At 55.3% G+C, this 13,874-nt stretch overlaps 3 protein-coding genes across 3 annotated transcripts; 2 read left to right on the top strand and 1 right to left on the bottom strand.

Moving 5' to 3' along the window:
• Positions 1 to 1,503: 1,503 nt before the first annotated feature.
• Positions 1,504 to 2,844, bottom strand: CKM354_000852900 (uncharacterized protein; the record flags this gene model as incomplete). Its single annotated transcript, XM_044803909.1, has 2 exons — positions 1,504 to 2,416; positions 2,468 to 2,844. The coding sequence occupies 2 exons, from the start codon at positions 2,842 to 2,844 to the stop codon at positions 1,504 to 1,506; spliced, it is 1,290 nt and encodes a 429-aa protein (XP_044659844.1).
• A 6,802-nt stretch (positions 2,845 to 9,646) lies between these two features.
• CKM354_000852800 (uncharacterized protein) lies at positions 9,647 to 10,291 on the top strand (the record flags this gene model as incomplete). The annotated part of the gene is made up of 1 exon (XM_044803908.1): positions 9,647 to 10,291. One exon carries the CDS (start codon positions 9,647 to 9,649, stop codon positions 10,289 to 10,291), a length of 645 nt encoding a protein of 214 aa, XP_044659843.1.
• A 598-nt stretch (positions 10,292 to 10,889) lies between these two features.
• Positions 10,890 to 13,538, top strand: CKM354_000852700 (uncharacterized protein; the record flags this gene model as incomplete). Its single annotated transcript, XM_044803907.1, has 1 exon — positions 10,890 to 13,538. The coding sequence occupies one exon, from the start codon at positions 10,890 to 10,892 to the stop codon at positions 13,536 to 13,538; it is 2,649 nt and encodes an 882-aa protein (XP_044659842.1).
• Positions 13,539 to 13,874: the final 336 nt, after the last annotated feature.

Here is a 13,874-nt window from a genome sequence, read left to right as displayed (position 1 = left end):
TTCTCAGGGCGCTATTGATTGTGACCTGGCTTGAGCTGCTGTGGTGGGTCGTCTTCAGGGCACAAATGGGATCCTTCGACTTCACGCTCATGGATTGCGGTCTTCTCGCCGTAGCGTTGAGAGAGACTTTGTGTGGCTGTGACTAGTTCTTCACATGTCCAGCCGGCCAGACTCGCACCACAGCCACAGGGCGCGCCAGTCGGTGGCAGTGTGCAGCGTCGAGGGCGCGTCGGAATGAAGAGCACCGCCCAGAGCAGGTGAAGCGAGCGCAGTGGCTCTAGATCATAGCCCGTCGCCAATCTGAGACAGTTGTCTCTCTTCCGAGATAAGGACACGAGCACGAGCATCAGGCAGTAGCTCGTTGCTGGGGATGTCGAGCCTTCCCATCCCGACTGCACCGCAAGTCGAGAAGGAGCAGTCCGTCGTGTAGCTAGCAAGCAATAGTCAGCCAAGGAGCATGCAACTATTGATTCACAGCATCAATAGGACGTCAATGGTAGCTTGAATTCGAGCAGTCCTTCCGTCCGTTCATTCGCCTGACGTCTGATCGTGCTCGAGCACGGACTTTTCCCGTCCCGGGGAGCGCCTTCCAAGCTCGTCTTCCCAGCATAGCGCCAAACTCAATTGCCACAGTATCGTAGATCACCGTGGTTGGTTTGCCTTCTGCTCGGCTCGACGAGAACGCCAAGTCAATTCGTCAGAACTACTGGAAATTGAACAAACTGCTCAGGCGCGACTTCGGGGTCCGAATGAAGTCGTGGCCCATATCGCAAGCATTATAGCCTAATACTCTGGCCTGCCAAGCCCTCTGCGGCTGAGATGAGACCTGACACGCAGCAGTTGGGAATTCCGCTTTTCTGGCCAGTAGGAGTCGAGAGAATGTTTGACGCTTGCTCGACAGGCGGATCACCGCTACCGTAAATTCCAGTTCGTCGAAGCTCCAACGTGCATGCACGCCTTGCGCAATTTCTCAAACCTTTTCACCTGCAAGTGCGAAGTCTATTGCACCACAGTGCAATCGTGACGCAGACACATTTGTAATGCATCGTCTTTGTTTCAGAGCAGAAGAGCAGAGGGTTCGTAGCGCTTATTGTTTCAGAAGAAAGGCTGAACCAGTGTTGTTTAATGATAATTCGTATCCAAAAATGTACATGTGAAGAAGTGAATCTGTAGAGGACGTCCTGTTGACCGTACAGAGAGTCGTACAATCATGATGGTTCATGTGCAATTGCATCCACCTTCCTTTTTGAATGCGCGTCCCATACCACCAACACCTCGCTTCCCAGTGCGCAAACATCGGATCCAAGCCCTCGCTCCCTGTAAAATCAAAATGCTGTGTCGGTTCCGGATCAAGTCACAATATCACCCTGAGTCAACCATGTGCTGTAGACTCGAAAGCAAGAGCGGTCTGATGCAACAGATGGCAATGCGCCCAGCGAGCCATCAAGGCTCTCGCTGCGGATGCCATGGTGTGAAGCTACCATGAGTACGCGTTTCCGGATCCTAGTAGGCACGCGTTTGCGAATCTGCATATGCATATCCACCCGACGACTCTGGCGCTTCCGAGCCGTACAAGCCATTTGTCTGCAGGTAAGCTGTGTTGTACGGATGGCCCGGTCCTGAAGACAACGAGTTGCTATCTGAGATGGAGCTTCCCGGCATTTGCAACTCCGGGTAGTGATGCCCGTCCGACGATGGCTGGCTCGAGTAGTGAGCTTGCTGAGGATATGGATAAGAGCTACTGGGGTAAGAGTTCCTCGGGATGGTGCTCACTCCTCCTGGATCGCCGAACATGGTGGACTGCTGACTGGTCGTGGTGGGGTATGGGCTTTGCTGTGGTGCACTGACGCTCACACTCGCGGTCGGTGAGGGAAGCGCGCTATTCTGCTGTATCCCTTGCCAACCCGCGGACTGCATACCCATCGACCGACCGCCCATACCCAGCGCATTCGGTGAATATTGGCCGCCGTAGCTCCCGTAACCGCGTTGGTACTCGTTGGTTCCCATGGCATAGCGCGTGCTGCTTGGCAGCGAGCCCGCGTACGTCGAGTTCGGGGTATCTGCTATCGAAGAATTCTGGTACATGGAACTGTCGTATTCGCTTGAAGATCGATGTCGCTTGACTGCTGGCGACTGCGCTGTAGTGTTGTAGTGGTAATCCTGTACTGCCCCTCCATGCATGGTGGAGTGCACAGAAGGCGATGTGGTGTCAGGCGGAGATCCGTTGTATGCGCGCTTCTGGCCGCTGATGCTCGATATTGCTCGATTGTCCTTGCGCACACGAAGCTTGACACCTTGATCCGAAAATGTACGCGTCAAGTGCGTGGACTCCGACATGCTTCCGAAATCTCTCTGAGCGACGACGGGGAATTCGGCAGAGTCGATGGAGCCTAGGAAGACCACCTCATCGGTTTCCCTGCACTCGTTAGCGATGTCGAAAGAGGGACGTCTACAGGGTTGCACTGACTTGTTGGTATCAAACAAACTGAAGCGCAACTTGTACTGGCCTAGCTTCTTCGCCGATATGTCACCGAAGACGAAGAAGCCTCCATCCTTGTTGTTGATGTCCTTCAATCGATGTAGCGACGACACGGTCTGCCCTATCAGGAGTTTCCCTGGCGGCTGCTCGTGTTCATCCTTCACTGAGATCAAGGTGACCATCATGAACGTTCGAGGGCTGACGAGCCATTGTGCGTTGTTCGGGTCGTCACGATCGTTGTACTTGAGCTCGATGATCGGCGGAGGGTCGATGGGCTTTCGATTCTTGGGGTTGTTCTCTTGTACGACCTGTGCCCTCTTGGGTTCCTGTCGTACTTCCAGCCGAATCTGATCTCGCGCCATCATGTTGCGTTCCGCCGAGCCCAAGTCAGGTCGGCCAGACGATTGAAAGCAGTGAAGTTTCCGGTGGCTCGTGTGAGAATGCAACCAGAGGGTGTGAAGATTGGTCCTAGAACGAAGCTCTTCAGAGAGATGAGGGAAGCGGTAGACGTTGATTCAAAATGCACCGAAGCTGCTACGTGGACGAAGGCGATCGGCCACCCAACTTTGTAAGGCGTCGGTGGCAGTAAAGTGGAGGGTTAGGTGGTCAACTGGTGAACCAGAAAGCTTCCAGGGCGTGACTCCAGTAATAGTTGTGAGGATGGTCAGGAATACCCCACGTGCAGAAAGTCTGTCGGTGGAAGGGCGGCCAGCGTTGCTCGCAAGTCAGCTGAATATCTGATGAGAGTGTGGGCAACGAGACGAAGGTTTGTGGTTCGTTCCACTCGACATGGAGATTGAGAGCTGTTGGAAAGTCGAATGGCCAGTTATTGTACAATCGTCGGACCACAGTCTGAAGCTCTGAGCACCTCGTTCGGCAAATGGCACCTGCTTCTCCTGCAACGGCTGTTGCGCAATAATATGCGACTAAATGACCTCTTGCCGCGCCCTGCCGTCGATGATGGCAGAATGGGGGAAAGATCACGTTGTCGCAAGCCGGGTGCTCGATTCCTAGATTGTCGTGTGGTGAAGCCTTTGATTCCTCGATCGACCACCGTTGCCGCACCCAGACCTGTGGGCGGAGCGTGGAGCGCAGCTGGGTTCCCGGCTCAGGCGCACCCAGAGGGATATACCCGCCTCCCCGTGCGATCGACGAGGCGGCTGTGGGAGGGTCGAGTCCGGTTTGAGGCAGGCAGCGGTTTGGGGAGCGATGCTCGATTGGGGAAGAATGCAGGTCTCAGATGTCAATGCAAGCGGTGGGAGCGTACCAGAGCGGGCGTCGAGAATAGTTTCGGTTTTGCTGTGCTTGGGTGGAGGGGAAGGGCCCCACTGTTGACCTGTGCCAGCCAGCCTGCAGGAGCAACCAGTGCTCTGCGTGCGTGCGGTGACGAGCAATAGCCCTGAGCGATCGCCTTCCTTCCTTGCCTTCCGCAACGACGACCGCGGTTGACCGGGGAGCAGTCACAGCAGCAGGCGGCTCGCTCTCCCCATTCACTGCTCGCGGTCTGGCAGGCCTGCGAGCGAGGACAACAACGCTCTCGGAGCACGCAGTTGCTGCTGCACGCCCGTCCGCTGCGGCGCCTCTGGTTGGCGGTTAGAGTGCAGAAGGTTGACAGGCCGGCTCGCTACCAGAGCAAGCAGGCTATGCACACTCCAATTCAAAATCCGCCTGTGATGAAGAAGGGCAGTTGCCGGATCGAATCGCCGGCTTTCCGCGCGCTCTTGGTCAACGACCTTGGTCAGTCAGCCGGATGGCGCGGTCCTGGCGGGGTGAGGATATGGCTGGGCTGGGCTCGAGTCGTCCGTCCAGCGCAGTGCAGTGCAGTGCAGTGCGGTGCACAGAAGAGCACGCACGACGAGGCGATAGAACTACAGAACAGCATCAGCGCGGCGAGAGCAGCGCCGGCAGGTAAAGAGAGCCAATTGCTGCACCAGTGACGCACCACAATTCATTGATACTATGGGGAGATCCGCAAGCCATGCCCAAGTGGGAGCTCAGCAGCAGCAGGACGTTGCAGGGGTGATTTACGCAGAACGATGCGCCGGCTCCGGCTGCGGTCTCGTGAGCCGCGAATGAGGATGGATGCTCTCTCGCCGCTGCTGCTCGTCGCTGCCGTCTGGTGTGGCCATGGGCTGCGTGTTCGCTGCGTGCGGGCGCCGGTGCTGGCCTCGATGCCGCCATGGGCAGACGCGTCGCGCAGTGGTGATGAGCGGCAGAGCACCCCTGCACACGCCGGGCACAGGCGTGGAGGATGGGCCTAGCACCGAGCTGGAGCGCAAACCGGGCTCGCCTCTCCTCTGCCTGGCCACCGAGGCGTCGGCCGCTCCGCTGAACGCGTGAGGCCAGACGGCAAAGAATAGCAACACTTTACGGTGCGTTAGGTTTGCTTGGATGGGCTGCTCGCGCTTAGATCCCGGCAGCATATGCGCCTGACGCACGTCCGCGCGAATAACACGCTGCAATTGACTTTCTGTTGAGGAGACGTCGACGCTGGGCTGGGCATTGCTGTCGCTGTCGTCTGCGCTGCCTTGCGACGAACACCTGTACATGCTCGTCACCGCCCGTCACGTCACATGCGAGGAGGCACCGCAGCCAGCGCCAATGCATCTACGCGCGCTCGTCGAGCACCGCATTCGCATGTGTTGGCCGGCCCTGCGCTGCTCTTGGCCCACAGCCCAATCCGACGTTGCGTTTGTCGTGCCACAAGCCACGTTTTCGCCGCACGCCAGCATCTACCTCCGCGTGGCAGCCCTGTCTTCTCCAGCGGCACTCGTCGTATCAGTAGCCAGACCATTGGGCCATGTCCAAATGACCGTCAAACTGCCGTCGCGACTTCTGTCGCTGTTGCAGCACCATCCTGTGGCAATAGAGCGGCAACCGCACGTACTGTTTTCCCGCTCCGCAAAGGGTTTAGGCATCTGGTTGTTCGATGCACGCCACAACTCTATCACACACATGCCTGTGGCAGCTGATGATCCGCGCTTGAGGCTTCTCGCCAATACTACCGACTAGTCGCCAGGCAGAGCGAAACAGCAGACAAAATCCCGACCAGCGACCGCGTGGACGGTCAGTCTGCTTCTCAGTGGAATGCTTCCGCAGCCGTGAGGCTCTACATCGGTGTCCGGCTGAGTGGGGTTGCCCACGCCTGAGGAACACGCAGCGGGAGTACGACGCCAAAGACGAGACTGCGAGCACTGCCGCAGCTCCATCACGCCGACCTCATGGCCACGGCATTGTGCGCAAGCGATCCCGATTGATACTCCACGAGGGTGTGAGCGCACCAAGACTCACAATGAACACGCGACTGTCATGGTCCACTCTCGTCGCCCCAGAGCAGGGATTTCAATCTACCGAAGTCGCGCGTCTCAAGCTTCTGGAATTGTTTTGGAAAGACGAGCCCACCCCCCGCCAGCGCTGGCTGGCTGGCTACCCACGGCATATCAGCGGTCGTGCGAGTGTTAATTGCGTCTATTCACCGCATATCTTCCAGCACTCACACCGCGACCAGGTCACCAGTGATCCCGAGGTGCCCGGCCGGTCGTAGAAGCGGTTTGAGAGGCGCGCGACCTCGACCCTCTGTCGCGCTCGCTGAAGGCGAAACGCAGTCACCATGTTGATGTCGGTGTGCCTGGCTGGCGTGTCTTGCTGCTAGAGGTCGCACATTCGCGAGGACACGCCCAAGCTCCACTCCGCTGCAGCTGGCGGCCACGCGACCTTCCAGGTGTGCATCTGCAACCAGGTTCGAAGTACCACCTACCATGGCTCTGCGAAGATCATGAAGCTTCTCGCCACGTCCACTCGCGTGACCACACCTCAATATGGTTCTCAGCTTCGCTGCTTATCTCATAAGGCCAATACAAGCAGATGAGGGACGATTCGCAGATTCAATGTCGCACATTGCCATGCATCTCAACGGATCTCTGATGGATGTACACTGCTTTTACTAGTAGATGTATTCATATAACCTCGCAGTTTCACATGCCACCTCGACCGCTGATTATGGAGCCTTGCAGACACAGATACGACAGGGTGAACTGCCACGTGGGCGCCCAAGATGCCACAACATCCTCACGCATAATATATTCGAAGCGCTAGCTACACACTTGGCGCTGTATCCTCAAAATTGACGAGAGGGATCCACTCGATTCTTCAACAAGGCACATCTCCGCCCGTGAGCTTCCTCAGTGGTCTCCACAATCATGGCATGCACCGCGGTGTAGTCTCACGAGCATTCAGCGCTTGCTACACGACATGTAAGCGAAGCATACGCCAATAGTGCTCGACAGACAAATGGCATTTTCGCAGACTCTGCACTCTGTGCGATCGCAGGTCACACCACACGGACCCAGGCAGCTGACAGCTTATTATGTGCAACACCGCTCTTTCTGTGTTTAGCCTGCTCCGCGCAGCCCAAGCGACGCCATGAACGCAATCCTGCATCACTATTCGTCATGTCCTCCACCACCTGCGCGTCCAGGCATGAACAATCGAATTGATTCGAAAATATCGTTGGCGTCGCACAAAACCATGCGCAATTGAGTACTGCTTTTCTGTCAGATGCGGTCAGCCTGCCTGCAGGATGCGTTCGTTGACTGACTGCTCTATACTCACTTTCCGCGAATAATGCTTCGTTCTCGGTGGCTTGCCGGGTCGGGACCTCGACACGGGTATTATCTCTATCGCCCGCGGACAATCCATGCACCGCCTTCCGACATCTACGGCATATTCTCGTCAGAGGTCTGAGGTTTCGGCGTGGATATCGGCATTGGATCCTCGCGTGAAATTACAGCGCCCTTTAGCTACGGTATCGGGTCCATGATGACAGATCAGCAATCAAGAACCACCAAGCTGCCGATCAAGACAGCCGCCAAATTCACTGGACACATTGGCACAAAGCTCATCACATCTTGGCTAATCAATGACTACGGCCGATGAATGTGATCTTGGACGGTTCTGACAAGTGTTCCAAAGCCTACAGTAGCTCATTGCACAGCGTTGGAGCGCTTTGAACCCCACCTTCGGCTGCTTGCTTTGCGAATAGACCCTCCGGACAGCAAAATATCGCGAATGGTACCGGCAATCATCAGAAGTGGAAGTGAAGGGCAATGTCCACGACAAGGTTATTACCGTCGGCGGAAAGGTGCTATCGGAGCCACGACGGTACACGCTCGATCACACCTATCCTGTGGTGGACATGTTGCGCTACGTGCTTGCAACTAGCCGTGGCTTGCGTATCATGAGAGCATTGTCTCACTTTCTCATTCGTGTCTCGTCTCTGATATAGTTGAGACTAGTCGCCATCGAGATAGGACGCGAGCGTGATCTTCGGGACAAATGCGAGCGGGACACTTCGAATTCTCGAAATCCACGGCTAGCAGGACTTCTTCGTCCTCACAGTCATGAGATTTACATGAAGTCTCCGAAGCATCTCGGCTGATCCCATAGACGTCTTTGGAATCCATGTACAGCCAGAGTCGAGGTCACTGTTGTCACCGAGTCTGGTATTCGCAACGATGTAGAGAGGCATATTCAACCACGATAACTGTCAGTGTATCGAATACTTCCGGGCGAAAAGCACGGATCAAAAAAGTACGATCGCAGCGAGCGAAGCGTTGCTCGGCCTCATACTATAACATCCACATCGGAAACGGAGGCCTGATACTGCCGACTCACAGGGCTACGAACTCGATTGTTTTGTCACTTGGGCGCTCACCAAAATTGAAACTCAAACAGCAGCATCAAGCAGAAACACTCTTCTGTTACATCCTCACCACATATCGAATAAACCTCCTGGAGGCCATGAGCACAATCGATCAGTTGTGGAGTCAATCTGTTCCCCATTTACTCGAGCCAGCAGTCAACAACAATTGTCGAAATTAGCAAAATATCAACAGAAGGATATTTCTATCGGTCAACAAGTGTCAAAGCTCGCTTCAAGCAAGCCTACGATATTTGCATGCGTCTAGCGACCCGTGCCAAGACCACATAGAGAGTTCTTGTTGCCGCTCGGCGGGAAGGCCGACCATAGGTGAAATACGATCAATAGATCTCGGACTGCAGCAATCAGGAACATGAGAATTCGCACGGCGCCAGTCGCGAACTTAGTGCCTGCACATGAGTTCTAATCCGCATTTCTGACGTCTTCTGCAATGGTGAGATCATTTACCGCAAGCAATGGAAGGCTACCGCGACCAACCTAGCTGATCGAGGACTGCTGGAGCTGGTGATAGGTAGTCCGGCTGCCATCTTGGCAAGTAAACCTGAGATCATAGTCGTTTTCGCTGGTGAGTAGTCCGGCATGAAGTGAAGTCGAGATATGCATTGCTTTGGCCAGACATCGGCATGGGATAGTCCAGCGAAATTGCCTCTTTGAGGCTGTGCGGCGAGAAGGCCGAGACATCTTGGCCAGAGCTTGCATCGCGGCAAGCCTGAATATACTTTTCCTTCTGTTCTGCTCGATTACTCTCTTCGGCAACCTTTTAACTATGGGTAATGTCTACCTGGCGGATACTGATCTGACTTTCGCATAACCCAAGTGTTGCCGGACACTCCGGACTTCGGACTCGCAATGTCTCGATCTCCGCCAAGCAGTGGGTGTCAGCAATCGGAGCGAGGACAAAGATGCACCAGGCCCCAACGGATGATGGAAAGGACGAAAGCATCTTGATGCATCCACTCAACCAGATTATGCATCGGGTCTGATATCTAAGTTGCTATATTCGACCTTTCTATACCCCTCATCACGCGACGATCCTGGCACGCTCTGTGAGATCCGTGGTTCTTCGCTCACAACTGGATTTTGGCGTTGTCCGCGTGCCATGCGACAGAAATGCATGAGCCACTACAAGGTCATTGTCGAGTCTAGATCTGTGTCGCGGAATCGAATCACAAGAAGATGGTTGCCAACGGCACACAAGGTGAGTCTTGCGTACGTGGTGCATTATACCGCAACCTCTGTAGCAAATCGTTACACGAATGCACCTGCTCTTATCGTGACTTCCCCATCATCCCTGCTTCTGGTGTGTAACGCAAAGCTGAAAGCTATACCGGACTAAACCCAGAGCTTCTACCCAGCAGCTGCATATCACCTCCCCAGCACTTTCCTCCTAACGCTGAAATATTCAATATTGCTTCCAACCTTGATACGGCAATACATACTGATCGATCATGTCTTCACCTACAGCAGACGCCTATCATCACTGCCTAGATTGCAACAAGAAATGGGCCGAGGAAGTGGCAACCAAAGATCCTGAATTCTTCCCAACATGCTCCAAAGGTCAAGCTCCACCAATTCTCTGGATCGGTTGCGCAGACTCTCGGGTCCCTGAGACGACGATTTTGAATTGCAAGCCGGGCGAGGTCTTTACACATCGGAATATCGCCAATATCATCAACAGTACCGATATCAGTCTGCTTTCCATCGTTCAGTTCGCAGTGTTCCATCTGAAGGTCAAGCACATTGTCGTGGCGGGACACACTTCATGCGGAGGCGTCGCGGCATCGCTGGCCAATATGAAACTGGACATCCTGGACATATGGCTGCAGCCTTTGCGAGCTTTGAGGGAGAAGTTTTCGGACGAGTTGGAGGATATGGATGAGAAGGGGCGGGGAACATTTTTAGCGAAGAAAAATGTACAGGCTGGAGTGGAGAATTTGAAGAGGATTCCGACTGTGATTGATGCGATGAGGGAGAGGGGGTTGGATATTCATGGCGTGATTTACAATATTGATAAAGGGCTGTTGGAGGAGGTGGATGCGCCCGAGGATGAGAAATATAGCCTGAGGAGGGTGAAGGTGTTTGAGCGAAGATAATTCTCCTGCGCGACGAGGCCTTGGAGGGTTTGAGAAACGCGTTTCTGACGACCGACATGGATACGCGTTGTGGCACGAGACAGAGAGTCTTGTCGAATATTCAGCTATCCCTAAGTACACGGCGACATCAGTGGAGGAAACGTCGTGATATCTGCTCTTGCTGCAACACATTGTATTCGCCGGTGTCGTTGCTTTTCTCCAGCTTCTCGTGCAATGTTTTGAACAGCTTGTGGAAGGACTCTACTGCGAACGGTAGGACCCGGACCCTGGCAGTTTTGCGTCACCACGGGGAAACGTGATGCCGATGTGAGCGGCATTTGGAGGCTCTGGCGGCGAGGTTGGAGCAGGTCATTCTTCTCGCTCTCGAGCTGTCTATCGCTTCGCAGACCGCCAGCGAGCATTGCAGGGCACACGGGCACAACGACACGATCAGACACGCCATGTCGCTGCTGCTGTGACGCTTGGAGGCTGCTTCGCGCAAGACCCCCAAACCCACCACTCGCCGGCCTCGAGCTTGTCGAGCGCGTCGCATCTTTCGCCCTCCAGCTCCCTCTCTCCTTCATACTGCTCCGCCCGCCGCGGAGCAACGCCGTTCACCATGGCGCCGCCCATGTCGAGCCTGCGAAAGACGTCCAACATCATGAACGAGCCCACCCCGAACCCACACTACCTCAACCACAATGGCGTCCCACCACCGCGACGCAGCACCGCCGGCCGCGCGATTCGCACCAACACCACGAGACCTACCAATTACTACGCTCGCCCATTCGGCTCCATGACAGCTGGTATCGACCCAGACGCGAACATGGCCGACCAGTCCTCACAGCCTGCCGGATTCTTTCCAGCGTTGACCTTTTTCACTGACGCCATCATCGCTCTACCGAAAGAGGTCATGAAGCATTACACGCTCATGAAAGAAGTGGAAGCCAAAATATACAATCCCACTGATCAGCTGGGTGATCTGATAGATACTCTCATGGAGCAGCCAGTGCCCACGCGCAAGCAGACCGCGAGTGCTGGAGCTCAGGTGGGCACAGCACAAGGTCTACTCAGCTTGACTGCCAACAACAGCACGAGTGGTAGCGCCGCAGCAAGTCTCGTGAATGGAATCGGTGGCCGACATAGTGCGCAGCCCTCGATGGCCGGTTCCTTGGACGGAGCCGAGGCACCTGATAGCGAAGAGGAGCTCAAGCGCAGACACCAATACCAAGAGCTTCGCATGCTCACGCACTCGATGCTCGGCAACCTAGACGAGAAGATCGTCGTGCTCAATGAAGTGAACCGCGTCCTGGCAGCACAGAGTATGCGCATTGATTCGGTCATGCCTCACATTGAGGGCGAGATTAGCGAAGAGGCGCGATTGGGTAGCATGACCCACTGGGCATATAGCGAGAATCGACAGAAGACGAAAGCAGCTGCGGCTGGCGCAAACAGGCCTCGAGACGTGGCCGCGACGAACAACCTCGCGGCAGCGGCAGCAGCCATGCACGAGGTAGAAATCGCACAAGCGAGGAATGATGCTCAGAGAGAAGCAGCCGGTGCTGGTCGCGGAAAAGGCAAAGGCAAGAGAGCCGTGGAGGCTGCTGGCGATTCTGACTTTGACGATTCGGCGAAGCCTCGAAAAGCGCCAAAAGTTGGCAAAGGAAAAGGAACGACAGCTGCGAATATCACGGGATTGGGAATTTCTACCAATGGCGAGCCTGCGCCTGTTAAGAGGAGGAAGAATGCGGATAAGACTGCAGTTGTGGCGCCTGGCATGGAACGGCAAGCCTCAACCCAGAAGGGCGCGAAGAGCAAAGATACGCCTCGAAGCACGCCCGCGATCGATCCTACGGCAGCAAAAGCGAAGGCAACAAAGGCGAAACCTGGTCCGCCCAAAGGCAAAAAGGGCATGCCGGGTTCTGCTCACAACAGTCCAATGCTGGCTAGCAGTCCACTTGCCTCCTCCTTCAACCCAGCAACAATGGAGGCACCTCCCGGCCCACGACCACAGAGTTCCAGACTTCGACAGAACAGCACTGCAACAAATCTTCGTCATGAGAGAGTCCAGGACGATGAAAGCGCGGCGAGTCGGCCAGCATCAGCTGCCGGCAAAGCGAACGGTAATGGCAATGCAGAGAAGATCAATGGCAGGAGGAAGGCACATGAGACGACAGAAGAGCACGATGATAACACCGGCGACGAGCAAGCCTCAGTTCGAGCGCGGTTGACTCATGAGGTCAGCCAGAAGCTCAAACGCGAAGAGGCAGACAATGGAGACACCACAGGCAGTGGAAATGAGCGTGGACGGCCAACAAATTCGCGCTCTGGCAGCGACCGAGGAAAGAACAGTGGTCGAGGCTCCAAAGTCGGCACACCGAAGACGGAGGCGCTCCCCAGTATTGGTTCAGCGGCTGTGGCGCGCGTCCGGAGTACGAGGCGTTCGAGGCATGGGGATAGAGACTCCAGTTCTTCTGAGCCACAGATGCAAGGAACGAGCATACCGAAGCATAAAAGGAACGCAAGTAATAGCCATCTTGTCAAGCAGCTGGCACCGTTCAACAAGTCGCCAAATCTTGACCGGCATAGGTTAGACGATGATGATGACGAGGAAGAAGATGAAAATGGAGAGGGGGTCAGGCCGAATGAGGGTGGCGATGCTGAAGATGAGGCTGAAGCAGAGGCAAGGAGAGCAACGCGGAGATCGACAACCAGGAGGCCAATATCACGACGCAATACTGCCAATTCGGGCACTCTCATGATGTCGCCAGCGGCTATGAAAGACTCTCGAGAGAGTTCGCCTGGTGCGTCTCCGCCGCCGACAAGCGCGCGGCTGTCAACGAGGTCGTCCGGCCGCAACGATCATACTCGCAGTGAGAACAGCTACGGTGCCGCTGCCGCTCGCATGGACGAGCCTCCTGCACTGGAAGACGACAACAGCGACGATGAAGACGAGGTTCCAGCCGAGCCAGAAGAAGACCTGGATGACGATGCTGCTCGAGACGCTGATCAAGAAGGCGACGATAGCGAACACGATCCGGACGACCCCAACGAACAGAAATATTGCTACTGCAATCGCGGGTCATATGGCGAAATGGTGGCTTGTGACAACGACAATTGCGCAAAAGAATGGTTCCATCTGGGTTGTACAGAATTACGCGAAGCTCCTGCAGAGGATGACAGCTGGTTCTGTCGAGATTGTCGTCCGAGACCCGGCAGAGCGAGAGGAGGCCGTGGCGGAAGGGGTGGGCGAGGTGGCGGATCTTAGAGAGGCCGTGCTGGAGCCAGAGCTCGCCGTCACGCTCGGTGATGTGTTGTTACTTGTAGATGACAGAAGAGAAGTGAGAATCGGGAGAGGGCCATGGCATGGCAGCGTAACGAGAAGACGCGTAGAATAGATATCCATATGACAAGCTCAAGCTCAGCTCAATGTTGCAATCGTCCTACAACGACATCTGACGCTTGTCGTCTGCGAATGTGTAATTGTTAAAAGGTGATTGGCCAGGACATTGCGAATAAGTGTCTAATGATTTGCGGAGAAAGAATTCACATGCCTGTCTGCGGACATGTGCAATATTGTGGCTGGTGTCACCAGCAGACTTCG

The sequence above is a fragment of the Cercospora kikuchii genome (assembly GCF_019650295.1).
Source record: "Cercospora kikuchii DNA, contig_00005, whole genome shotgun sequence".
Taxonomy (NCBI): domain Eukaryota; kingdom Fungi; phylum Ascomycota; class Dothideomycetes; order Mycosphaerellales; family Mycosphaerellaceae; genus Cercospora; species Cercospora kikuchii.
The sequence above is the reverse complement of the archived record's forward strand: the minus strand, read 5'-3'. Positions and strand labels throughout refer to the sequence as shown.